General features: G+C 42.0%; 2 protein-coding genes across 4 annotated transcripts; one reads left to right on the top strand and one right to left on the bottom strand.

Moving 5' to 3' along the window:
• Nucleotides 1-1745: 1745 nt before the first annotated feature.
• LOC306697087 (zinc finger BED domain-containing protein 4-like) lies at nt 1746-4153 on the bottom strand (the record flags this gene model as incomplete). The annotated part of the gene is made up of 5 exons (XM_079160829.1): nt 4047-4153; nt 3659-3782; nt 3304-3443; nt 2151-3216; nt 1746-2071 (listed from the first exon to the last, which is right to left on the bottom strand). The coding sequence occupies exons 1-5, from the start codon at nt 4143-4145 to the stop codon at nt 1746-1748; spliced, it is 1755 nt and encodes a 584-aa protein (XP_079016955.1). The 5' UTR covers nt 4146-4153.
• Nucleotides 4154-4322: 169 nt separating this feature from the next.
• slc39a14 (solute carrier family 39 member 14) lies at nt 4323-26923 on the top strand. 3 transcript variants are annotated; one of them, XM_079161137.1, is made up of 10 exons: nt 4323-4429; nt 10162-10334; nt 11142-11513; nt 13608-13785; nt 17028-17197; nt 18856-18978; nt 21889-22062; nt 22323-22548; nt 22631-22815; nt 23821-26923. In XM_079161137.1, exons 3-10 carry the CDS (start codon nt 11190-11192, stop codon nt 23971-23973), a joined length of 1533 nt encoding a protein of 510 aa, XP_079017263.1. In that variant the 5' UTR covers nt 4323-4429; nt 10162-10334; nt 11142-11189; the 3' UTR covers nt 23974-26923. The 3 variants fall into 3 exon arrangements, with proteins under 3 accessions (XP_079017263.1, XP_079017265.1, XP_079017264.1); XM_079161139.1 differs by lacking the exon at nt 17028-17197 and adding an exon at nt 15841-16010; XM_079161138.1 differs by lacking the exon at nt 10162-10334 and having other exon boundaries at nt 4383-4429.
• The last annotated feature ends 232 nt before the right edge of the window (nt 26924-27155 follow it).

The raw sequence follows: 27155 nt of genomic DNA, 5'->3' as shown, positions 1-27155 counted from the left end.
TTTGGTATTTTAAGTATTCCTTAATAAACAGTAAAAAACATGATTTTTTTAGTTTACTCTATTTCTTTGTACATCTTGCGTGCGATGTCCTCCAGTCTGTGTTTTATTTTTTCCTTACTGTAAGTGAATCATCCTCTTAATATACGGTCTATGGCGAGGACCCCTGTTTACTCCCCTGTTTGAGCCAGAGGAAGTTTATATCCATACCCCCACAACAGATGTAAGAGTACAGCCAGTTAAGAAATTATACAGTTATGTACATTAAAATAAGTGGCTCGTTGGTCTAGGGGTATGATTCTCGCTTTGGGTGCGAGAGGTCCCGGGTTCAAATCCCGGACGAGCCCAATCTTTGCATGAATTTAGCATTTAATCCTCATCCTGTTGCTGACCAAACCTTACTTTGTGGACTGTTACACTTCTGAACCATCCATGTATACGTGGCATGAAAGTCTTTGTATCTTATGTTGTTATACTTTAACGATGCAGGACAGAGAAAAACAATGCAACTGTTAATCTATTGATAATAAAAATGAAGAGTTGTTAGTCTGGATAATCCAAGATATCTAATATTCTATGGACAGAAAAAAAATGTACTGGTAACAAAATAAAGAAATGTTAAATTAGAATAAAGAGTTATATTGGGTTTGTTATGTAGGGATTGTACAAGACAGCCATTAGTCAATAAATAACATAAAAAAGGAGATGGCGTTGTATATTCTTAAATGTCTTTCTATTTGTCTGTTCCATTGGTTTTCTTCTTTGTATTGTGGCAGGAAGTGACACTATTACTTTTCCCCAGAATGAGGTAATTTATTCCTTTCTGTCAGATGTAAAAAAAAAAAAGGTAAACAAAGAGGTGTTCAGCCCGTCATAATTAATTTACACAGAAATATTATATATAAACACATGGAATCAGAGAATATTTATTCATCAAATGTTTCATTTTGTCATTGAAGCTGTATGTTTTGACAAAAACTAGTAAATATATTATTTTAAATTACCTCTCATCTTGTGAGGAAAGAGCCTTGAAGACATTCAAATCACGGAGTAAAAAGTATTAAATAAATATTTATAATACTTCTATCCATCTATCTGTCTGTCTGTCTATCTATCTATCTATCTGTCTGTCTGTCTGTCTGTCTGTCTATCTATCTATCTATCTATCTATCTATCTATCTATCTATCTGTCTGTCTACCTATGTATGTATCTATCTATCTATCTGTGTATTATTTTCAGGATCTTGCAGTACCCACCGTCGGCCGCATGGGGGAGACACAACCTCTTTGAAAAAAGAAAAAACTTCAGAGGACGAACTGCCGACGTCACCACTGAGAATGACCCCACCACATCCTCCACGCGCTGCTTCCGCCGTTGCTGTGTGATGCTATTTGAATGGGAGGACGAGGAAAAAAGAAAAACGCTCCCGTCCGTCCGTCCGTCTGTCTGTGAATGAGTGAACGTAGTGATGGGACGATGATACCTCAAGGAGTGTATTGACACACTAAACAAACTGTGTCGGCACTGTATTGATACTGTGTTGGTCACCCAATAGTGACCCCTGCAGTAGTTATAAAATCATTGCAGGTAAAGAAAGTCCTTGTTCGTGTAAATGCTAAAACTGAGTTGGTATGTAAAATATAGCAAATTAGAGTAAAAATTCAGAGTTACAATTTTGTAACTTATGTGCACATTTGTCAACTTAACTGTTAAATCATATGAAATAAAAGACAAAAAAGTGATCAGTTCATGAATTTTTATTGAGAAACAAAAGTTTTTCGAGTGTCTTTGCTCCAAGGCGATTTCTCCTCTTACACACCAGCTCCCCAGCCTTGGAAAATACTCTTTCGCATGGTACAGACGATGATGGTGTGCAGAGAGTTTTAAGTGCAAGTTGATGAAGATGTGGGTATATGTTCTGGTTCCATTTCCAATATTGCAAAGGATCTTGGTTTCTGGGTGTGTTTGTGTCTGCCAGGTAGCGTTGGACTTCAATAATGGAGTCAGCTGTTGCGTTCCTCGTCTTCTGGGTCTCTGCAACCTCCATATCGAAAGTCTTCCAGAGATTGTGCCCTAAAAAAATAGTCAATCATTACTTCATTATCACATGATAAATCATATCACAAAGTGCCACAAAAATGTATTTTCATACCTGAACTGGGTTCTGACCCATGTGAAGAGCTAGGCTCTCCTTCTCTTGGGTCAGGCTCTTGGCTCCTCATTTCTTCTGCACATTCTGACTGCAGTCTCTTCACCGCTTCACTTGCCTTTTGCTGACTAACAAATCCATTCTTTTTAAATCTGGGATCTAACAGAGTTGCCAGAGTCATCACACTGAGAGATTCTATGCCGCAAATAGCGTCAGTTAGCCGCTTCCTCAGGTTTTCAGCCAGTTGCTGAGCAGCTGTTTGTGTCACTGTTGTGGCCTGACGTTGAAGCTCAATGTGGAGCATTCTCATCATGGGAATGACCTTCGACCCAGAGACCCTTTTTTCCTCAGACAGTTCTCTTGTAGCTTGGTCAAAAGGAACAAGAACCCTGAGCATCTCTTCAATGATCTGACATTCTTCTGGAGTCAGTGGAGTGATGCCAGGTTTTAATAAGGCCAGTGACACCCAGACTGCCTCCTTCTGCTCAGTCATTCTTTCAAACATTTGGTAGGTACTGTTCCATCGTGTTGGCACCTCGTTTATTAATTTATGGCCCGGTGTTCCCAGCTGTTGCTGTATTTGAGTGAGCTTCTCTTTAGCAGTCACGCTCGATCGAAAGTATGTCACAATGTGTCGTGTTTTGTTGCGTATTTCAGTCATTGTTGGGATTTGATCACATGATTTTCTCACAATTAAATTCAGGGAATGGGCTATACAAATGGTATGCCGTATTTGCAGCATTCGAGCACATGCAGTCATGTTTGCTGCTGCATCAGTGACAAGACACCTGACCTTTCCTGCTATGCCCCACTCCTCCATGAGGCTCCTTTTAACCGTGGCAATGTTTTCTGCAGTGTGTTTCTGAGGAAAATGCTGCACTGCCAAGACTGATGAATGGAGTTCATGGCTTTCTTTGTCCACATAGTGGCCAGTAACAGCTAGATATGCCTCCATATTCATGGACGTCCACATATCAGCTGTTAAAGTAACAGCAACAGCACTCTGGAGGTCCTTTTTGGTTTTCTCCTTCTCCTCCTCATATCTCTGGCTCACCAAGTCCTTGATGGTCTGAAAATAACCATACAAATACTGTTACACCAATAAAATATAGTTATATAGTTAGTACAAACATATAATTAAAATTCTTAAACATACCTTCCTGCTGGGTAGAGCATACGAGGGTACAATAAGCTTCAGGAGCTCCCTGAATCCCTCATTTTCAACAAAGCTGAGTGGCTGACAGTCTTTGATGATCATATTGACCACTGCCTCATCCACTGCTTGCTTGTTAGGAACTGCAAGCCAAAAGGAACTATTTTGTCAAAAGCTTAATAAAAGGACTGTAATTCTTACAAACAATATCAAATAGACATAAGACGACATGGTGGTGTAGTGGTTAGCACTGTCGCCTCACAGCAAGAGGGTTGGAGGTTCGATACCAGGCCTGGAGCCTGTCGTTTTGCATGCATGTTTTTTTTTAGCACAATTTTTAGAGAGAATTTTAACATACCTGGGGTACTCTCACGAGTATCTGCCAATTCTTCATTGCCATGCCGAGCTCTATAATGCCTCAGCATTGATGAAGTGCTCTTATTGATATAAGATAGCTCTGTGGAGCAGAGCCGACACTTCACCTACAATAACATAAAAAGTTAATTTATCTGAAAACAATTCAAACCTCTTACCAGAACATTGCATTCACTTGTTAAACAAAATAGACACCCTATCTCATGATTACGAGATCAGGATCTCATAATTACATGATGACATGAATAAAGCAACTGTAAGGCTCTTTAACTGACTATCATATGAATCACAGGTCATTCACTTGATAAACTGATAAAGTGATTGCAATGCGCCACCGTAAAAAATAGTATATAAAGGAGAAAAAGATTTACCTTGTTTGGCGTCACGAGATCAAAATTATTCCACACCGGGGAAAACTTCCTAGGACGATCCATGATCAAGCAAAACTCCATCCGACAAACCCACGACATGTTGATACAGTTTGTTTCCTGATAAACACACTTTGGCGCGGCACATCCAAACGACACAGTTCCTGTATCGGTCACGTGATTCTTTCTTAAAGCAATACACGCACCGATACGAGGTTTCCCTCTTGAGCTCTCGGCACAGTGCTGATGCACCAGTGTCGCTCGTCCCATCACTAAGTGAACGTACCGGAGACATTTGATCTAACCTGTGTGTCTGTGACCTATCAAGAGGGACGCTGTTGTTAAAGAGCAGTTTGACGTCAGGACTGATTTTCTCCATCACCCCGGTAAGCTAATTGTAGCGGCTACTAAAATAAAAAAATAAGGAAGAAGAAGAAGAAGCCTGGCTCTACCTATTTAGCTAGCTAACGCTAACAGACAGCGGTCTGCTAATTGACCCGTTAAGACGTTTATTAACACAGTAGAGGCTTACCGCGCCTGGGTTAGCTTGAATCAAGACTTGTTATAGAAGCTAACTTAATGTAGCTGGATCACGTTAAGACTAACTGGCTAGTCCGTGGGGTTCCCCTCCATCATTGTGTAATAATGAAGAACTGAGAGACAGAACTGAGAGACGTGGTGTCCAGGCGAGAGACAGGAAACATGCTCAAAGAGTATACAGCGTCCTATTACTAGATGTTTCTCCCTCTAAATTATTCTGTTTCAAGTGGAGGAAGAAGTAACTATTCAGATCCTTTACTAAAGTTAAAGTACTAGTTAAAATACTCCAATACAAGTTAAAGTACTACATCCAAAACCTTACTGGGGTAAAAGTATGTGTGCACTTGAATTAAAAAAAAGTAAATCAATGTGCACTCACATGTTCCCTCTCATTGTTTTATTATATTAAGTAAAACATATTTGTATGAGTCCCAGAGGTTTCTAAATGATGTAAAAGTATTGTTGTGTCTCATTATTTGAGCTGAAAAGGGACCATAGTTAGTTTATTCTGCCTCTGGACCTTTTATTATTCTTATTGTAAATAATCTGTAGGTGATAAATATACAGTGTGGATGGTGATAAACTGTGGTTCAGTGGTGGGAGAAGTACTCGGACCCTCTACTTGTGTACTGATACCACACTACGAGAATACTCCACATGTAAATTAAAGTCCGGCATTCAAAATCTTAGGTAAAAATATGTATCAGCAAAATGTACTTAAAGTACTTAAAGCAAAAGTATTGATTGTGCAGTAAAAGCTTCCCTGTCAGTGTTTACTTATGCATGAATGTGTATGTTGAATTTTACTGCTCTAGATGTCTACACGGTTGTGCTAGTACGATTACCTCCGATTTGTACTTATACTTATACTCCGTTACATTCCACCACTGTCTGTTTCTGCAGTTGTCCGCATAATTAAAAGTAATAAATCCCTTTAAATTAAGGTGATGCCTTCCTGTGATCTCTCCAGTGGTGAAAAAAAGACTTAAATAAACTATCAATCATGCTTCATATGGTCACGATGAACCTTAAATAGTCTGTCATAGGATTTTCCAGGTTGGGTGAAAGTTTTGGAAAAACTGTTTGATTAATGTAGATTATAAAATATTCATGTGTTTGTCTACTGTAATCATGCAAAGAGCAGACGTGGCAAAAGTAAACAGAGCTTTTCAGAGCTTTAGGGCGTTCAAGTAGTTATGCATTAACCTTAAGGAGGTCAAATGTTTTAACTACTTGAAATATAACTATTGGCACGTTAATATCATATTTCCGGAGCTTATCATATGTTTTATTGTAAGATAATATTCTGCAAAAGTAACTAGAACTGCAGCTGTTAGATACATGTAGCTAGTTAAGGAACATGTTTAGCATTTCTTTATAAAATGTAGAAACAGGGTTAAAAAAAACCCCCAAAACAACCACCACAGGTCTTCTGCACCCCGACCTCTGACCTCTAAGCTGGCCTCTGGGTAGAAGTGAGGACCTGACCCAGACCCAGTCATGTACAAACCCTTTAATTATGTGGTTGAATGGTGCTTTGTTGCACACTCGGGATGAGTGTGGAACATTTACGATGCGCTCGGTGAACCACCGTGGGGCCCGTGCGGCCATCTTTCTCTCCTCCTAATGACGGTCCTGGTTGATGATATCACACAAACAGTAATTACGGTCCTCGGGGTTGAAGAGGGATGAGCTCAGCCTGCCCTTCGCTCCAGCGGTATATAAAGAGACCCGGGGGAAGAGACGGCAGAGCGCGTAGACGTGTGATGACCGGCTGCTTTGAATCCAGAAGGAACTAGTGAGGGACAGCTGCTGTTGGTGTGTCTCCAGTCAGGAAAGGTACGGTCGGCTCTTCAGAGAGAGGTTTCTGCTGGTGTCTGATTCTGAATGAGACGCACGTTTAATCACAGGTTATTGATGTTGATACGGTGTGTTGGTGACGGAGCTGCAGCCTTCGGTTGGGTTTTATGGTGTGATCACCAGACCTCACCAGATAATTCTCATGATATGGAGCTAAAGATGATTTACTGCTGATGCTCTTGTTCTTAGTTTTATGACTGAACTGATCTGTCGCTGTGAACTCTGGGAGATTGTGAAAGATGCCTTTCACAATCAAGTTTTCTGATTATTTTAAACGATTAAATCAGTCAATAATTGGTGGGATTTTCTGTGGTGTGCTTTGATAAATTGAATTGCGTTGATGTGGTATTTGATTGCAAATTCTGTCCCCGGAGGAAAACTTAAGATAAAGCCTTGACTTAATTCATCTCTTGCCAACATTTTATTATTTTTTATTATTGCAGCAAAATGGGATTATTAATTAACCATACAGCACTGTCATGAATCATTGGACTGCGTACAATTAAATGTAAAAGGTATTTTGAACACGGTTTAGTGTGCTTTTAAAACCTTATTGCGTGGCGTAACCGCACAGTTGCATCTCACCGTCTCTAACTGAATCACTCCCCAACTTATTTAAAAGCATTGTGTGTCTGTGTGGAGTGGTGGCGGTTTGTACGGTTACACCATTTGTCTCTTTCCTTTGTGCTGTGTGCAGGCTGGTTGGACGGATGAGTGTTGGCGTCTCCTCTTTGACCTCCTGCTACACTTAAGACCGATCAGAGGTTTTATTTCTGCTCAGTCGAGTGGAGTTGATGATAACAAAGGGACATTTCTCCCCGAGCTGTGTTTACACGGGTCAGGAACCCTGCGTGCTGACAGACGTGACGTTATTGCTGATAACACTGATGGTTTGGTTTGCCTGATAAAAAGCCTAATCACCATCAACTCACTCCCGGACTTTCTCTGTTTTTCTTAAATTGATCACGTGTTTGCTCGTGGCTTGATTGGCCATTAATCTGACGACAACGTCACGAGAGGAAAGTGTCAAAAATGTTCCAAGCTGGAAAAAAAACAGGCGACTTTCTAAGAACAGAGAAAGATTAGAAAGGCTGAGCAGAGCAGAGTCAAGTGCATGCCGCTGGGACAGAAGTCCAGCAGACTGTGACTAAACATTTTCCCTTCCTGCTCTTCCCTCTCGTGTCCTTTTGCAAAAACTCGTATTCAATATCGTGGCAGAGGCCTTCAAGGCTGCAGACTGCCCGTCTCTTTCCCACCGTCCTTTATCTCCACAGCCACAAATAGGCCTTGGACTCCTCAACGAGTGTGCGGTGACACCGGTCTGACCGGACGGGCTGACATTTAAAAAGCAACCTCTGCATTATTTTGATTGGACCTTTCATGCTCTCCGGAGCAAAATCAGGACGCAGTGCATGTGTGTGTATATATATATATATTTAACGTCCATGTTATCATCGCAGCAGTTTAACAGCTCCTCTTCCTCGCTGGTTATCTTATCTGCATGCCGAACAGAGCGCAGCCGATGATGAACAGTGTTTTCTGAGGAGGATGTCGGTACACGAGGGTTTTAAAAGGCAAACGCATGAGCTAAGAAAATAAGAATCCCGTTCAATGTTTGTCCTCTAAAAAAAGACACAAACTGTCGGGCATGTTACGACTGGGAACTTGTAAAATGTTGTACGTTTTTTTAAATAGTAAACTTTAATCAAAATGAAATGAATACCTCATCAATTGTTGCAACTAAACAATGATCACAAACAACAAAGAAGCAGCAACGATAACTCATTCTTACCGTGATCACCAGCACAAAGTTAAGTGAACGGAGGAAAACATTTACTTCAACACTGACGCATCATTTGCAGATTACTTGTGGTATGTTGGTGTAATGTTGGTGTAATGTTGGCTCTTGGGTGTTCCCAACTGGCATCGTAAGTGCTTCTGTTTCCCAAACTAAAGACCACATTTCACATACGCCTGTTATTTCCCAATGCAAATCCATTCCACTCCTTTTATCACCTTTGCCTCGCTTGTGAACAGCCATTATTTGAATAATCTGGTGCTTAAATGCAACGCGTGCTCTGCCTTTACCCCGTGTGCCCGACTGTAAACGCATTAAGAAGGCTGTTCATCCAGGGCATGCCCGTCTTTGTGCTGCTGCCTTTAGTCACTCCTAAACATTCCATCACACGTCGCCTCTCCTTCTCTCTTCTCTTAAATGAGAAATGAATGTGGAAGAGGAGAGCTGAGGCGTTTTGGACTTTTTGTTGGACGTTTATGAAACTCTTGACCGGTGTCGGTTAAAGCAGCAACACTGCCGGAGAAAGCTTCAGGTAGTGTTTGGTGATACGAACATCTAGATGATACAGATTTGTGCTCTGTTGTTGTTTCACCTTTATTTAACCAGCTACGTCCTCCAGCGATATGGAGAGTTTGGGCATAAAATGAGCTGAAAACCACCAAAAGACTTCCAGTAATCGGTTATCAGCTTCCTCCATTTCATTTAGCCGTCTCTTTAATATCTCTGCAGTGTTAAACCTTTGCTGGCAATCATGCAAATCAGTGGGAACAACTCAATGATGGTAATGTTAAGATTAATGTGATGAAGTTGTCAGAATTTGTCAGGTATTTAAGTTAGTGGATTAGCAAAAAAAAACACAAAAATGGTTCGGCAAGTGAGCTTACTACGACACAGTATAGGCCTGTATAGATATGCATCTATCTATCTAAATATGATATCTCATTGAGTTCTGTAATTGGAAGATTTGATCCATATTATACACAAGGGCCACAACAACAATCATTTTCCACTTTCAGCAGCATTGTTCCCTCCTGGCCTCCACTGAGTCTCACTAACAGCAGCAGCAGTAAGGAGGGCAAGGTTCAGAGGGCTGCATGAGAGAGTAGTGCTCGTGTGAGAAATGAAAAGAAATGGCACTAAAGAGACTTAAAACAGGATTTTCCTTTCTTATTTTCTGTACTCTGCTTTCCACGTACTGGAGTTCAGAGTAAGGCCTCATTAGAGAGGGTAGAGGGTGGAAGTCATTGAGGAGACTTCTTGAAGGGGAGAGTCTTCTCTTTACCTCGTTATCCCCGAGAGGGGAAAGATTGTGATTACACTCAGATTAGAAGCAGACAGACGTGTCACATTTCCACACAGCTGACCTCCACAGACGCATTAAACTTTTGGCCACATGAGCAGATTGGATGTAGCGCCTTGCCCAGCGGCATCTCGGGCAGCACACCGTATACAAAGAGAGAAGAGGCAGAGTCGGTGTGTCATTCGTTCAGACTCTCCTGGCTCTATAAGCCAGTTCTCCAGGAGGTTCTAACCCCTCGGCGACAGACAGGTGATCCTATTGGCTGGCAGCATGATGGGTTCCTCCACAGCAGCTGAATCGGATGTTTTGCGAGCTGCAGTATTTACCCGTCGGATTCCACCGCCGGCCTTTTAATTTGCCGCATATAACTCGAGGAGGAACGCTCATTGCTGCTTCAGAAAACGTGGGTTTGGCTCGGTGCTGGACGCTGTGGTCTTTGAGTGTTGGATTGGAATTTCAAGGAGGCAAGTCGATGGGGAAGAGCAGAAGACAGAACATTTAAGCTGGCAGCTGCCATTTCTGGTTTATTTTCTCCTTCACTGCTTCTTCATCCTTTTCCTATTTCTTTCTTCCTCACCGGTGAGTCGTAACCTTCGTTTTTATCTGTCTCTCCTCCACAGTCCACTGCACTCCTGAGGAGCTCCCTGCCCTCTTCAGGCCCCCCCCCCCTTGGCTCCGTCACTGCTCCCAGGTCACCTGTGGGCATTACTCAGCAGGCTCTGAGCCTCCGGGGCAGACAGACTGACTCAGGCGCTTAACACACCGGCTATCATTAGAGGCTCTGTAGGAAAAGGTGAGCGTTTCTTCACACAAACATGAATGGTGTCTTGTTTATTCAGCCTCAGCTCTGCATGTGGACCTGCAGGGTGGAATGAAATGAATCGTGTGTGTGTGTGTGAGAGCACACACATTACGGGAACGTTACAGTGTGCCCTGTGTTTTGTGTGCACATGGGAGTTTGTTTCAGGGATGGAAAAAGTTGGAAGCACTATGCAGTCAGAATGCTAACATACTATTTTCCCGACCACGTCGGCTTATTTCAAATATGAATTTTTGTAATTCTTGTGTGTTTGTCAAAACTGCTGTTTTAACTGAAGAGGTAAAACACTCAGCATCCTTACAGATGGAATGATGAATCGGTTCATGTCTGGTTTGTGTTTCAGAGAGTGTTGCATACTGATGGTGTGTGTATGTGTGTGTTGTCTGGTGAATGTGTGCTATGATTGTGTGTAATTGTCTGTTTCTCCCGCTGGTTTCCTCCTCCCTCTCTGTGCTTTGTGCTAATGGTCCTACAAGTGGGCCTTTGAGTGGACTTTGGGTGTTCAGGATTGTCCCCATACCTGCTCGACAATTTACTATACAGATGCCTAAAGCTGCAACGTGCGAGGTATATTCAGTACGCAGTAGGGTTGTGCATCAATGTTCTTGAGTGCTGTCCTTCAGTCATTTTGTCTAGTATTTAAAACGGTTGTGGAACTAAAACATGGCACTAAATGCTTCTTTTGTGAAGTTTCCTCCAAGTGTGTAGTTTAGAGAGTGGTGGTTTTTTTTGTCCTAGTTTAATTATTTCTCTTGTTCTCTTCCCGTCCTCCCTCCACAGACCGACGTCCTCCAGCCAGAAGCCGGTAAAGAAGCCGGTAAAGAAGCCATGCTTATCTGGTCTCCTCATGGCCGAGCCACCACGTCCATCACCCTCCTCCGGTGCCAGCTGATGTTTGTTCTGGCCCTGGCTGTGCTTCTCTGCTCCCCGGGTCGAGTGACATGTCAGGGGGAAGGTCAGACGCAGTCCCCAGCCCAGGTGCTCCAGGTCCTGCTGTCCCGCCACGGAGACAACGGCACCATCTCGGTGCCCCAGCTGCGCTCGCTGCTGGCCCTTATCGGTCAGGGTCAGGGTGACGGCGACGCAGGCGACGGCAGCAACGTGGTGGAGACGCCGACGATAAACACACCTCCCAAATCCAACCGCTCCAAGGTGAGAACTAAAGCATCCTGTTCTCTTGTGAGTTCAGGTGCTAAATGAATCTCTGCACAAGAAGCTACCACATTTTGGTACTACCTTTTTATAATGTTTAATTAATGAACATGATTTAAGAAATATAATAGCTTACTGTAGCACTCAAACACGCTGTTTGAAACCCTTTAATGATTGAAGCTACTTGGCTTATAACATCTGCTATTAACTTTATTTATATAACATCTTAAAAAACTGAGTTTACTAAATGCTTTGAGAGACAAATTAGAAGCAAACTAGGATTAAATGTTAAACAATGATATTAACAGTTCAATAAATGAATAAATAAATAAAAATAAACAAAATTTGGGAAATCCTGATGATGGAGCGGTCTCAGTCTTTTGACCATGAATCTTTTTTTGAATGTTGTTCTCCGTCTCTTTCTCCCAGTAATACCTTTACTGTCAATCAATTCATTTTTCAATCTTAAAAATGTCAGAAAAGAGTCAAACTGAGCTGACTGCTCGGTGGAAATGTGGCGACTGGCGATGGATAAACACGATTGCTTCTTCGTTTTCTCTGGCTTGTTAATATAGTTTAGTTTACTTACAGTAGATTCATCTTCTTTAGCTTCTTACCCTTTAAAGAAGACCAGATATGACAGTCCTGATGGTTGAGGAGCTATACTTCATTCTGGGTATATTATGGGTGTACTCACATTGTTTTGAGGAGTTGCACGTTAGCTGTTTCACTACTTTGCCCGGGCGGTAACAGTTTTTTCCTGAATAAAGAAAAGCTGTGTGTGATGTCGTTGTCTAGCCGTCACATGCCGTGTGTCTAATATGCAAATAGCCCACTTGGACACACGTCTTGCTGTGTTTAGATACTTCTAGAATAATACATGAATAGATGAGCTCCCTCTTGCTGGAGGATGGCCTGCGGACGCCGACACAGTGGGCTTAATAATGGAGATGATGTGCAGGTTGAGGCAGAAATCATGTGGCTAATAAACAGCTTTTATAGTTTCGGAAAAGGTTTATCTCAAGATGAAGTGAAATGTGGCAATATGTTTCAGCTAAAATAAGTATCGCTTCATGACTGCCTATGATAAGGGAAGGAGTACAGATAGCGAATATCTTGCTGTACACTCCGCGCATGTTCCTCATTTTCTGGCTTTGAGTTAGAAAAAGCACCTGCTACGGTTGGTTGATGTAGGCTCGTCGAGTTGGATCTTTATCATCCGGACTAAACCTGAAATACTCACTCAACAAGGGGAGCGGCATTTTCTTATTTTATTTTACCCAGTCCTCTAGGCCTCGCGTCATCCCTATCACTCGTATCCCATCTTTGTCAGCCAGCAGAGAGGTAGCCTGACCTCTGATGGGGCATCGTGTGCACACTTCAATACGTCTGCTTCAAACAGCAGAAAGAATAGCGTTTGAAAGCATGGCGTCGGGATTTGTAAATAGCGTGGAGTACCACCCGAGCCCGGTGGGATACCTCAGAGCTCAGAAGAGGTAAATCCAGCTTTTGTCCTGCCTGGAAGAAGCAGGAGCCAACCGGTGCCAGACAGCTGAAATATTTAGCATATTTCCCATGCTTAGTGTCATGGATGATTGACTCACTTGCTGATGTGCTTTTGAATAGATTTTCTCTGAGTAATGGTGGCAGAGCAATAAAACTCTCCTGAGAACAAAGAGGTGAAGGTCACGTGTAGTTCAGGTACTGTAGTGTACACGCAGTCTTTACCTGTGCGAGTATGGAAATACAAACCTGTTGTTGTAGGGGTGTGAGACCAATAACTGTCACTGCTCACCACATGGAGTGAGGCTCTTTGTCAGTAGCGTGTTCATTCACGTGTCACAGGTGGCGGCTCGTCTCTGAACACGTTGCATTCCAATACTCTCTGCTTTTTGTTCTCTTATACTGAGAACGGTTTATACAGTAATAACGTGTTTTGGGGCTTTTTGCTTCATCCTCTAAATACTCTGATCTAATTCAAATTAAAGCTAATTTCTGCCCACAAAGCACCCGGACCTGCCACTGAATACATACCTGGCTAACTCGACTGTTTTGAAGTTAAAATGGTATCTTCTTTTGGTTTTCGTTCCCCAGTGCTTGCCTGCGGACACGCTGGCCGTTTACAGCATCAGCGAGCAGTCCCGGCTGGACGGGCCGGGCCTGCGGGAGCTCTGCCCCACCATGCTGCAGCAGCTGGATGCCGGCACCTGCAGGGCGCAGAAAGAGGAGGAGTCAACCGTCGAGCCCTCCCCCAGGCCCACAGACGGCGAAGGTGAGCACAGACCATTAATGTAAAATGTGAAATGCTATTTGTCTATCTTGAGAACACTGACAGTATTTTTTCTAGTATAAACTCTATGAATAAACTAAACGTCTCGTCTCTTGTGATAAAATGGCACCGAGCCTTTGAATTATCCTGGATTAGAGAGGACGCGGGCAAAACTACAACAAACTTAACTCAAGTCTTTGTTGTTATTTGATTATCACTTATAAGTACAATGATTTCTATAGAGGCAAGTACAAATGTACTTCAGGCAAGTAGATCTCTGACCCACAAGTAAACAAACATCAAACCCTGACAGACTGGGGAAGTTAGAGAGATGGACTAACATAATGTTAGTTCTAGTCTTCTCATGGGCTTTGTTAACAAAAAACAAAGAGTTTCAGCAGCTTTAACCTTTAACTGTACCTATATGTATGTTGAGTGTATAATGATGTCATTTGTGTTTCCTGTTGGGTAAACTTTGCTGTTGGCTTTATTCGTTTATTGAATATTTAAACTGTTTTGCTCCTTCTAGAGTGAATACATACAAGTTTTTTTTCCCACTCTTTATTATTTTTCAGCCTCATTTAAGGAGACCTTGAATCTTCACCAGAGCTGAGCTCCAAATGTGTGTTTTGTTGCCTAGAGACAGTGATATCGCGATGTCCCCGAAGGAGATGGAAGCCAAAATAAGCGCGCTCAGTTAGCCGAGGCTCAGATTGCATTTCTCAGTTTGACTTAAAAATCTCCACAGTCCACATTCCTGCCTCAGTCAGCACATCCGGTATGTAGCAGAGATGTCGTCCAGGTAAAGACAGTCGGGAACGGGAGAGCATCCCAGCAACAGAGCTGCTGACTCGCTGTAACTCCACACACGCTGCCGACTGTCCTTGAGAGCCCCGGAAGCCATTTTTTGGCATCTCCATCCAATTTAACGAGCCTTTTGAGCTCTCATTGGGTGGAAGCTGAATCCGCGTTGGTATAAAAAGCTGTCTAATGACAGACTCGGTTTAACTCGCCGTGTGATGTTCTGCCCTCGAGGCTGCAGCGGAACTCGTGTTTCGAAAAAAAGCAGCGACGCTCCAGGAATGTTCTCAGTACTTCATTAGTTTCCACCAAAAGAAAAAGAACAGCCGTCAGAATGAATGTGACGACCGCGGACATCAACGGCTTCTTATTCTTTCTAATCTCATGCGTGGCCTCACACACATTTCACGTCTTTTAGCCCGGTTTATCTCCTCCTCTGGCAGGCGGAGGAGAGTTGGTTTCAAGGCCCAGAGCTGTGTCTCTATCTCTCCCCTCTGCACGGGCACATTTGTTTTCTCTTATCATCCGCTCATGAGCCCTCAGCTCGCCTCACACATGCCCCTCGTAGACGGCTTATTTTGGCTTAAGAGCTGTTTTTCTTTGCAGGGTGCGAGGATTTTTCCGGCAGCAGGGAGGCGAATGCCATGGAAACCTCACTGCCTCGTATATCCTGATCGTTTCTCATTACATTTACTATCAAACGTTGAAGTCAGACCTCCCGTAATCAGCACCTTTTTATTAAAACCTTTTTTTTAATCCAGCTTTTGTTTCATTTCTACAGCGTGGAGAAGTTATCTCACCGCATTGCATTCATCATAATTCTCTCTTAATTGAACTTTTCTTTTCCTCTAAACTTCACAGGTGCTGCAGCCGCTGACAAAAGCGGCACAAAAACCTTCAACAAATGTCAAGAAGCCTTTATTTTGTTTTTGTGACCCGTAGTTTAATTTAGAGATAGAAGAGGTAAAACTATAAACAATATTTCACAACCAAATTCAAAATTAGAGAAAGATAGATATCGTAAATAATGTGTATTTTTCTATCTGTTTTTATTTTCGTACAGCTGATGCGGATAAATGCTGTGAGATCAGCATTTATTTGACAACATAACTGTATTGACGACAGTTTGATTGATGATTCGGGGCTCAAGCTGCGTTTACCGCTTTAATTACCGCTCATTATGCATGTCGTAGTTTTTTTTTGTTTTTTAACTCCTCCCTCTTCCATCCAACCTTTTGCCGTCACTCAAACCTCCAGTGTGGGGCTTTTCTATCCTGAGCGTGACGGTGATCAATGCCTTCTCCCTCACCGGAGTCTTCATCACCCCCCTGTTGAAGACGCGCTACATGAAATACGCGCTCACCTTTTTCATCGCTCTTGCCGTCGGCACGCTGTACTCCACCGCCGTCCTGCAGCTGCTGCCAGAGGTTTGCCGTCCATCCATCCATATTTCTATCTACGTTTAAAAAAAATCCCACAAAACCCTCTTTTTATGCTTTTTGAAAACACACAAACACCAAAGTTGAAAGCCTCTTTAGTTCCCTGTAGTTTATAAAACCAGTGCACCTTTAGCCAGCGGCTCCTTTGTCTGTCGAGGTCATATCTGCTTCCTCTCCTTCCTGCCTCTGGTGTTTCCTCTGTGGTTTTTCTCGGTTTCTAATAAGCCCTCTGGAAGACTTTTTTTGGTTTCGCTCTACCCTCGCTGCATCCTCGATCGCTTGACATTGTTGCCTTGTTTGCGTCTTTGTCTGCAGCTTTTCAGGCAATGAAGATGTAGGCCAGCTATGAGGGTTTTTTTTCTTTCTCAGCTCTCTTCTACCACTGCAGCATGAGATGGCATGCGATAAAAGTGTTTTCACTCACTCACAAATTTCAGTTAGGGTAAGACAATCCTGGAGAAATGGGGCGCAGCAGCCTTAAAGCGTCCTTCAAATTGAAATGTGACAACCTTGTTGGCAAGGCTCCTCCTTCTGCTGCTGCTGTTGGGCTGTTTGAAGTTCATTTGCCCTCTTTTGTGTCTGCAGTGGTAGCTAAGCGTGTACCTCGGGGCTAAGACGGTGACACAGATGCACCTGAGTGGACGAGGACAAAAGTGTGTGTGTGTGTGTGTGTGTGCGCAAAAGTAAACTGTAATTTTACCCTAATTGCTTCCCCTCTCTATCAAAACGCATGGGGTTCAAGGACTGCTTCACAGGAGAACAACTTCCTCTCTTGAAATGCAAATGAGCTTTGTTGTCTCTGGTGTCTTATGAAATCAATGATTTTTTTCTCAGGTTGATTTCATTCTTACTTTTCTTTTCAGGGAGATAACTGGTTGGTGTTCTCTTCATTTGTTGCTCCTTACCTTTTGTGATTAATGTGATAAAATCAGTTCTCAACTAACTGCTTCTGTCTTCTTCTTTTTTCCTCTCCCTCTCCTTACCTTTGCCCTCTCCGTTGATCAGTGTGGGGTTATGGGATCCTAAGTGTGACGCTGATCTCTCTGTGTTCGCTGGTCGGGGCCTGCGTGGTGCCCTTCATGAAGAAAACCTTTTACAAGCGGCTGCTGCTCTACTTCATAGCCCTGGCCATTGGCACGCTCTACTCCAACGCCCTGTTTCAGCTCATCCCAGAGGTATCGAGGTGTCGACGCTGCCGTCGCTCTCTTAGTTTGCAGTGCGAGGTTGCTACGCAAGCTTCAAGGAAGGGAAACGAGAAGGATGAGTTCTTGTCGTGTGCATTGAAGAGTGACTAAACCCCAGAGACTCGACCCTGGAAAATTAAGAAAATGCTTCTAGAACAGGAAAGAAGTCTCAGCATTGGCAGGGATAGGATCTATAGGAGGCTTATTTGATGTAGCCAGTGTAGCATTAGAATCACAGCTCAGCTCAAGAAGCCTTCCCTCTCTTTTCTGTGGACTCGTAAGTCAGTGTAAAGAACTGATTATGTGCTTTCCTCCGCTGGGACGTGAGTGTGTGTGGATGAAGCGTTACATTTACCCATTTAGCACCTCGCTTGTTTGCGAGCTAGCTTGTTAATTCCGCTCTTCTTTCACGCTCCAGTTACAGAACATAAACAAGTGCCAGGTGACCTGCTGGGCTCGGGTTTATGTTACTGTTACTTTTAGCCAGACTTTGGTGGGGCTGGTTAGTGACTGAAGCTGCCAACATGTATGTCACCTGCAGTTGAGGGTAGTTTGCTATATTTATAACACAATATGTAGAGTTTTGGGGGTTTAGTTGCTCTTTAATCTATAGAGTGTTGTGCTCTAATTGTAAACCATTTTACCACCAGTTACAACCAGCATTAACTAAATTGAGCAACGAGCAAACTCTTACGTTTTCAAATGGAGAATGCGTAGTAATCCTTGTCACTGCAGAGCTATTTTAGTCCCAATTCCTACAGAAGACACTGACTGTGAGATGTACTTGTATAATGGTCACCCTCCATTAATCAATTCAGTTTAGCAAGTGTTCACACTACGAGAGACTGAAGCAACAAAAGGCCGAGCGTGGTCAGCTGCACCGAGTCGTCGTTGAAGCTCACTTCTTGACGTAGTTATGTTGTAGCACTGGGAACTCGTAAAATGGCTTTTTATTTATTTATTTATAAGATGGAATAGAAAGCGTTGAGACCAGCTCAACTTTGATTTGCAGCGCTTCACGCAGCGACAAGAGGTTGTGCGTCAGTTTGTAGCGTTGTGTTGCTGGCTTCTATTGAAAATGACCTGAAAAATGTTGCTTTGTCGCTTGTAGTGTGAACACAACACGAGCTGCATGTCCACACACTGACTGAAGTTCAAAGTCTCGGCTTACATAACCCACAAATATGAGAAATGTTTTTTTTAAACGCTGCCCATCATGGCCAGCTTTACAGCTGTTGTGTGTTTCATTGTATCAGTAGAAAGAAAAGCAGCTCAGAGCTGAAGCGGTTTGATTTGTGGGAGGTTTGTGTCTGTTGAAGGCGAGACGGTTACAAACATAATTCAACCTGGAGGCTGCTGTGAAATATCTCTGCAATATCTTTAAAAAGGACGTCGGCTCATAGTTGATGTTCTCCTTCACTTTGTTCATCAATCGACCACGACAGTGAATATAAATGTGGGGAAATTATGTTATTTCACCTTTTTACCAGAAATGAAACTTCACACTTAGTGTTCAAAACAAGCAATTCACCAACCTCCCAAAAACCTGCCAAATTACATTTTGTCAGTTACATTTCAAAATTCACATTAAGGGATGTCAGGCAGACGTGATAACAGCCTCACACCATCTTCTTTTTCTGCAATGCTAGGCCTTTGGTTTTGACCCCATGAAGGATTTCTACGTGTCCAAATCAGCGGTGGTGTTCGCAGGCTTTTACCTCTTCTTCTTCACCGAGAAAGTCCTCCGAGTGCTCCTCAAACAGAAAAACGGGGTGAGTACATGCACGGCAAGAATGACGGGATAGATATATACGACAGCAAGCATATCCATAAGATAAATAAGTAGCATTAAGATGTGTTAGCTTTAGCTTTTCACTTTGAATACTTTTCTACGGAAGCTGTTCAAAGAAGCCAGAAAACTGGTGCTTAAACCAAACTGTCTCCTTAATTTATCTTTTAAAATCACCAGTTATACAAATTAGGTATTCAATCAGTTAATGTATGAATTAGAACAATGTTTTATGGCATTTTGTTTTATATAAACATTTCCGACTTAAAACAAAGTGTCTTCAAATCTAATCTCTCGTTTTAAGAAACGATAAGAAAGGAAACATTCCGGACAACCGTTCTGTAAAACAGTCACTATATTGATATCATTTCTTAGGTGAGCGTTGTTTTAGGAGTCTAAAACACGTCCACAGCAGTACTTTACTTACTACTGTCTGTTCCTTTATACTCCATCTCCTGTAGTAATACTCTGACTATGGAGAAGTACCTCATACTACCCCACTTCAAAACATCTCAAACTATCCCTCTAACATACCGAGCCATGTTGTCACACTGTTCATTTACTCATCTTTTGCTCTGAGCACCTTCATGACACATGGTTTAAATTGCTCCCACTGATCTGTGGCAGGTTTAACCAGTTGTGACCGGAGGCACCGGTGGTTCAAGTTCACGGTCCTGCCTCCAGGAGTTTACTTATCGGGGAGTGAACCTTAACGTTGTGTAACGTAGTTGCCTAATGTGCGCTGCACTGTACTGTGCACACAGCGTAGTGACACGTATGCTCACGTGTCGTTCAGAGAGGAGTTCAGCTTTACGTTCGCTCAGCTGTTTAACGTCACAAAGTCCTGAGGCTCCAGTCAAAGATTTCCTCTTTTACCTTCAACTGCTTCTGTTTGAAGTAAAGAGACTTTAGTGCTCAAACAACTCCATCATGGGGACTTGACAGCCTTTACATGGACATTTCAAAGAGTCTTTGTTTTATTCTTTTCTTTTCTTTCATGGTCAATTAGTTTAATTTGTCTTTTGCTTTCAAAAAAAAAAAGTATAGTACAATGAAACCTCTTATTTTTATTCAGAATTGTCTTTACTTAAGTTATTTTAACGTTTAAATAACGACTGGGGCAGACCTGTACATTCCCTTGTACATTCTATTATTAATATTGTTTTGTTAGATGTTCCTTTTACGTGCTAATAAACAAAAGAAAAGAAGGTCAGATTAATCAAACAACTATGTAGTTTTAAGGATATTAGAAATAATCATTACGTGCGACTGTAATCTGATTAATTAACATTAGACGGTTACAGAGAAGGTTTACTGGCAGCGTAACGTTTGTGTGTTTTCTTTTATTTATTGATCTTTAATGGTATTGAATCCATGCTGAACTAACTTCTCGTTTTAACGTCTTTCTTTCTTGTGTGGGGGAGTATTGTGTTTCAGTGTGGGTTTAACTTTTTGGCTCTTGGCCACTTTGGAAACGTCTCTTTCTATTTGCTTAAGAGCAGCAGCAGCAGCAGTAGTAGTGTACGTGTCAGTTGTTCTGAAATGCAGATCTACAGCTCACTCTGGTAAACGAACAGCAGCGCTTCAACCTGCAGATTTTCCTCTGAATTAGATTCTAAAACCAGCTTCAGTGAAACGCTAAGCTGCAGCTGTTCATGGAGCTTTCCAGAGACAGAGCGGCTGATTTCATTCACAAAAAGCAGCAGCGAGCGAGCGCACAGTAACGGGTGTGATCGCGGTACAGTTGCTCCACCTTGTGGTTGCTGCTGTGCTCTGGGTCATGTGGGTCCAGCCAACATAATCACCAGCTAACACATCGCCCCGCTAATCCAATTACAGACGCTCTCTCACCCACATTAGCACCTACAGTGCTGCTGTCAGCTTTTTCATTTTACTGCCAAGAAACGGACATAAAGGACGATTAGCAGCTCCAAATCTGTCAGCGTCGACTTTAAAATGTGTTTGTGTATTTAGTGTGTAGTACTGAGATGTCAGTGTGCTAACTCTGGCAAAGTATTCTTGAGAAACACTGAATGTGTTCTGCTTCCAGGATGGATTTTCTCAAACTGACTCTTGACCTGTGATGTTGTTTCAGGTGTGAGGAAAGCTTATAATCAGTGTCCTCAATGCAAACTTTAAATAGAAGTCACAGAATCTCAGAGTGCTAACACCAGAGTCCCCGATTGTTCATTTTCATCTATTTAAAAAGAAGATATGTAAGACTTGACTTAGCTAAATAGTTGATGGGATTTTTAAAAATATTTTAAATTGCTTTGGGCTAAATCGTTACACATGGAAAAGGTCAAAGCATTTAAATAAGCTATGAATAAATAAACACATTTCAATAATTCACTTAATGTAGAATCAAGACATTGAGTAAAAGTTTAAAGTTGTTTTAGTTACACTATACTGGATATTAAGAAATGGAGCGCTTGTTATTTATTTAGCTTATTTATGAATTTTACAATCTCTTTGTTTCATTACAGATCAAAAAAGTTATAAAACAAAATAATAAACACATTTAATTAATTAACTTGATGCAGAAGAAGAACATCTGGTAGAAGTTAAAAACAAAGTTCTGATAATAACTTGTTGTTTTAGTTACACTACTGGGAATAAAGACATGCAGCGCTCGTTATTTATCAACTTTTGCGATTGCTTTATTTCATTACACATGTAAAAGGTCAAATACATTTTAAAAATCATGAATAAACTTTAGGCCACAACAAACAAACAACAACAAAGTGAGAGTTAAATGCATTTTAAAACCTAAAATGATTTACAAAAATTCAAGGTTATTAGTTTTTTTTATCAGGAAGTAAATATCCAGCAATAGATCCGTCAAAGATTGATAAATAAATCAATGATATGATTGATGTGTTTTTTCTTTCAGAGCCACGGTCACAGTCACTACCCCAGCACGGACCGCTACTCGTCCGCCGACGGCCACGTGGAGGAGGGCGAGAAGGAGAAGCTGCAGCAGAACGGAGAGGCCAGCAGTCTGGCTCTGGGGAAGGTGGACTCGGGGGAGGGCGAGCTCATGCTCAGTCCGGCTCAGACACCACAGGTAAAGGTGTGGGGGGGGAAGCCTAACTAACCCGTTAGTTTAGAAACAAAGTATTATGTTAATTTGCCAGAACGTGCCATCGAACTGCTGTAAACTCAGTCTGTAAATCAAAACTAATTTAAAGTTCTGTGTTCGTGGCCTCATTCTCAGCTGAATAAAGCAACACATCCTTGTTCATGATGTAGCGTTTGCATATTGCTGCTCTGCCCACACGTACTAACCTCTAATGGGCGTCCCTCGCTCCGTTCATCTCATCTCAGGACTCCCAGAGCCCGGACAGCGGCGGGCGGTCCGCCGGCGGCTGCTACTGGCTGAAGGGGGCGACCTACTCCGACATCGGCACGCTGGCCTGGATGATCACGCTGAGCGACGGCCTGCACAACTTCATCGACGGCTTGGCCATCGGCGCCTCCTTCACCGCCTCCGTCTTCCAGGGCGTCAGCACCTCCGTGGCCATCCTGTGCGAGGAGTTCCCCCACGAGCTCGGTGAGTCGGGAGCTCCTAAAGGCTGCCGCTTTGACATCTAACTTCATTTTCCCCTTCCTCAATGTTCTCTTTCTGCTACCAGGAGACTTTGTGATCCTGCTGAACGCCGGCATGAGCATACAGCAGGCTCTGTTCTTTAACTTCCTGTCGGCTTGTTGCTGTTACCTGGGCATGGGCTTTGGCATCCTGGCCGGCAACAGCTTCTCCCCCAACTGGATCTTCGCCCTGGCTGGGGGAATGTTCCTCTACATCGCCCTGGCTGACATGGTCAGTGTTTGGGGGGGGGAAAGGGGATGAGGTCAACACAGATGAATGTGTTGTAAGAGGAGGATGGGTTCTCATTTAAACAAAAACAGACTCTTTTTAAGATCTTTACAAGTCTGGAAGAGGTCGCTTGTAGTTGGGGAAAGTATGTCACATCGTGTACATGTGGTTGATTGTGTCAGGAGGAAAAATCTGTCACCCAACAACAAAATCTATCTGGAAAATAACATTTTTTTTTCCAAATAGTTCCTTATTTATTCAGTGAGTAAAACAATGGTCTTTATTAAAAGTCACATATTACTTTGACCTAACAAGACACGGAACAATAGGCACGTGAAAAGTGTCGTTTTTGTCTTCACACACACAGAAAGAAAATCTATTTAAGAGTGAAGCACGTTATCGAGGTCAGGCTACAAGCTGAAACGCGTTAGTCTAACAAGGAATTTGTTCTTCATTCTACAAGTGTGCTTCCTCTTCCACCTTGGAAGTAGGTGAAGTTGTGCCAGAAACTTTTAGAAGATAATATATATATATATATATATATATATATATTTAATGCAGGAAACACAAAGCTGTTTAACCAGCGCCTGTATTATAGAATACTGGAATACTCACATAGTTAAATAATCATTTATTTATGCTTTATTTATGCAGGGGGACCTGATGGTTAATCATGAATTTAAGATTGTTTGTTTGTTTTTCGCTAAGAAAAGATTTTGTGATGCAGTTAAAATATTAGTTTATTAAGAAAATGGAAAAGTTAAGTGTTTCCTGTATCCTCTGGTGCCATTTAAAGATAGTTCATAGTTCCTTCATCTGAAATCATGCTTCTTCAGTTTAATTAAATGTCTGTAACTAAACTCAGTACTAACTTAAAGTCGCTCCTCAGTAAAGTAGTAACATCCGGACTTTCAGCAGCGCAGGTACGTTCCTACTATTTTGACTTTTCCCTGAAGATTAAAAAGCTCTTCATCTCTGTTTTTTTTGTGTTTTTTTGGGGCTTCTCAGTTTCCAGAGATGAACGAGGTGAGTCGGGAGGAAGAGGACGCCGGCGGCCGCAGCTTCCTCCTCGTCTTCGCCATCCAGAACGCCGGCCTGCTGACGGGCTTCGCCATCATGCTGCTCCTCACCACCTACTCTGGTCAGATACAGCTGGGCTAGCGCCGGACGCACCAGCTCGGACTGAGATGGGTCTTTTTGTGTGTGTGCTGGTGTAAACTGACCCCCCAAAGAGGAGGGAACTTCTCCTCTTGATCTTCCTTTGGCTGCTGTGCGGCAGGTACGCACACCTCCTCTTTTTAAAAAAAACACTTGAGTAGCCGTTCATGCAGAGTTCACACATGCAGTAAGATCCCCAACAAGAGCAGGAACCAGCCTTCATTTTAAAAGAAATGTTTTTAATCGGCCTTTTCCCTGACGGCTGCTCCCTCTAACGGTTTATAAATCTCCCCTGAAGCAGCGCTCGGCCTGCAGAGACGACTTAACTCAAAACTTTCCCCTCTGTTCTCCGGACTACTGATCGGCCATTTTTCGGCTCCGGATCTTGCTTCGCTTCTCTCGGTGGTTGTCATTGAGCCTCGAGTGTTGAGATTCACTAGATGCAGAGTATTTCTATCACTAATCCTCGGTGCCCGCAGCACTTCCTCAGCAGGGGGGGAAAGCACAATCAGGTAACAGCAGCTGTATTATGACACCCTTCTTCTCCAGACTTTAACCTCCTGCCCGCTTCATTACATACCAAAAACTAACCGTTACCAACCCGAACTGGAATTTTTAATCAACTTCGAACTGACTTCCAACTGGACTTAATTGTTTGTGTTTTGATGTTATATTTTTTTACGCGTGATAAACATGAAATCTGACTTTTGAAGACCAAATATGGGCAGACCATTGAGAATGGTGAAGGGCTACACGGCGACGTTTGGACTGGACACGCAGGCTTCCAGTTAGAAACGCCTGCAGAAGCCTGGACCAGACGTGTTAACGCGACATAAAGAGTTTGATGTTTGAGGCTCCGTGCAGATCGACCCTCTGCATCCTCGTCCTCGTTCCTCCCTCTAGTTTACCATCTGTGCCCTTCATTGACATGTCATTGAATCGTTTTTTTTTTATTCCTCGTATTCTTGAGCTCAAAATGCAAAATCTGTGGTCTCCGCACATCCCGGAGAGCCTAGTTCTCCCACAATGATCGCTTCTTTTACTTTTCAGTAAAAGTTTAAATAAGATGAATCGTATACACACACATCTACGCCTCCTTCTCTGTGACCGTATCCGCATTAATCATAGTAATGATAGAAACATGAAGTTCTCTACTGTATCTGTGTAGGTTGTTATGACAAACCCTCTGATCCTCTCTGAGTTGCGCTCCATGGACAAAAGTTTGTTTCACGGCTGCTATTTTGCTAATAAATTAAATCTTTATGTACATTTTTTTTTTTTAAGCACAAATGCAAAGAAATGACCGGTTCCAGCTTCTCTAATGTCAATATTTGCTGTTTTATCTGCTAAGATATAAAGTTAAGTAAATATTTTTTTTGGCATGTTGGTCAAACAAAACGACAAAAACAGTGATATGTTATGAATCAGGCAATGATATGTTATGAATCAAGCAATGATATGTTATGAATCAGGCAATGATATGTTATGAATCAGGCAGTGATATGTTATGAATCAGGCAATGATATGTTATGAATCAAGCAATGATATGTTATGAATCAGGCAATGATATGTTATGAATCAGGCAATGATATGTTATGAATCAGGCAGTGATATGTTATGAATCAGGCAATGATATGTTATGAATCAGGCAATAATCGACGTGTTAAAGTGGAAACTCGCCTCAGTGGTTTTATTGTTTCTGTCGCAAAGACAAGTGGATCGCTTTCGGTTTTTTACTACTAGTTACAACAAAGAACACCCCTCGACTGGGGACAGTAACTGCAAAATAAACTTACACTGATGCTCTTTGGTAACTGGGGATAGCTGTCGATAAACGGAGGCTTATAGGGAACCAGTTTAGACGCAGATGGTGTCATTATTTTACATCCATTTGATTGTGCAATCAATACTTCATACTGTTAAGTTTACTGACACTTTAATCGATAACTAAAATAAAGTTGGCTGTCTGCAGTCCTAGAAATGTAGCTTGTTTGCTTCAAGATAAAGTAATATATTAGACGACAGGCTTCTAACATTGTTGCTGTAGTTTTTCTGTTTCAACATGATGATCCTCACGGTTCCTGAATCTGCTGCGAAGCCTCAGCGCACCTTCGGCCAGTGAAACACGGTTCATGATCTGGAGTGGTGTTTGTGTATCTGAGCGTTTTTGTTGCCGTTTGTCATTTTGTAAACAACAATAACTAGTTACTAGTGTTGTTTAGGTTGAAACGGCCACTCACAGCAACATCCTCCTTTGTGCTGCTGACACTCTCTGCTGATCCACATTTACTGACATCGCACACAGCTGGAGTCCAGGAGTGCGCGTGTGTTTCTCCATTTAATATTCACAAAGCCGAGCAGAACACACAACATACTTTACTGTAGATTCAATATTAGAAGAAAAGAAGAGCCGCAGGTTATTATTTAATAGAAATAGAAGCTGGGAGCCATGATTGGCTCTCACAGTGTAAAGACCCAGAAGGCGAGCTATTGAAACGGGTACCACGAGGTACAGTATTACTGCTGCTTGATATTTAAGATGTATGCGAGATTATGCATTGTTGTTAGAGCCATAGATTATTTATTTTATGCTTTACACCCAAGATAAAATATTCAGTTTCGGTTTACATCACAAGCCATGAAAGCAGACGAAAGTTCAGTCTTTTTGTTTGTTGTTTGTCTTTTGTTTCAGTATTTTATTTTGAAGGAATGGGACATCTCATTGCGTCGCACATTTGAAGTCAGCATAGACACACAAATAACAGAATTTCTGCTCAGTTATAATATAAACCTTGTAAACCAATGTTTGACTTTTCTGGAGATTTTGATAATTTATTGATGTGCTTTCTGACTTAATAATTTAATAATAAAAGATATTGTACCTAATGTAATCTATTGGAATCCTCAACAGCCTTCTCTGTGTGTCATGGACATCTTTTTATAAACATTCTTTTCCAAGAAAATCATGTGTCATTATTGTCTTCTTAAGTTTATTCAACTTATTTATGTTCTGTGCAAATGATCTGTTCTCCCTATAGTCCTCTATAGAGCAAAGCTTCAGTCAGTATACAATATATATATATATATATATATATATATATATATATATATATATATATATATATATATATATGTATATATATATATATATATATATATATATATGTATATATATGTATATGTAT

The sequence above is a fragment of the Pholis gunnellus genome (assembly GCF_910591455.1).
Source record: "Pholis gunnellus genome assembly, chromosome: 6".
NCBI classification, from domain to species: Eukaryota; Metazoa; Chordata; class Actinopteri; order Perciformes; family Pholidae; genus Pholis; species Pholis gunnellus.
This window is presented reverse-complemented; position numbering and strand designations above follow the sequence as displayed.

Excerpts from the sequence above, each read along its gene's own strand:
- slc39a14 (XM_079161137.1), top strand. The coding sequence starts at position 11,190 with ATGCTTATCTGGTCTCCTCATGGCCGAGCCACCACGTCCATCACCCTC. Across the intron at positions 22,549-22,630 it reads GGAGTTCCCCCACGAGCTCG|GAGACTTTGTGATCCTGCTG; the intron begins GTGAGTCGGGAG and ends TTCTGCTACCAG. Across the intron at positions 22,816-23,820 it reads ACATCGCCCTGGCTGACATG|TTTCCAGAGATGAACGAGGT; the intron begins GTCAGTGTTTGG and ends GGGGCTTCTCAG.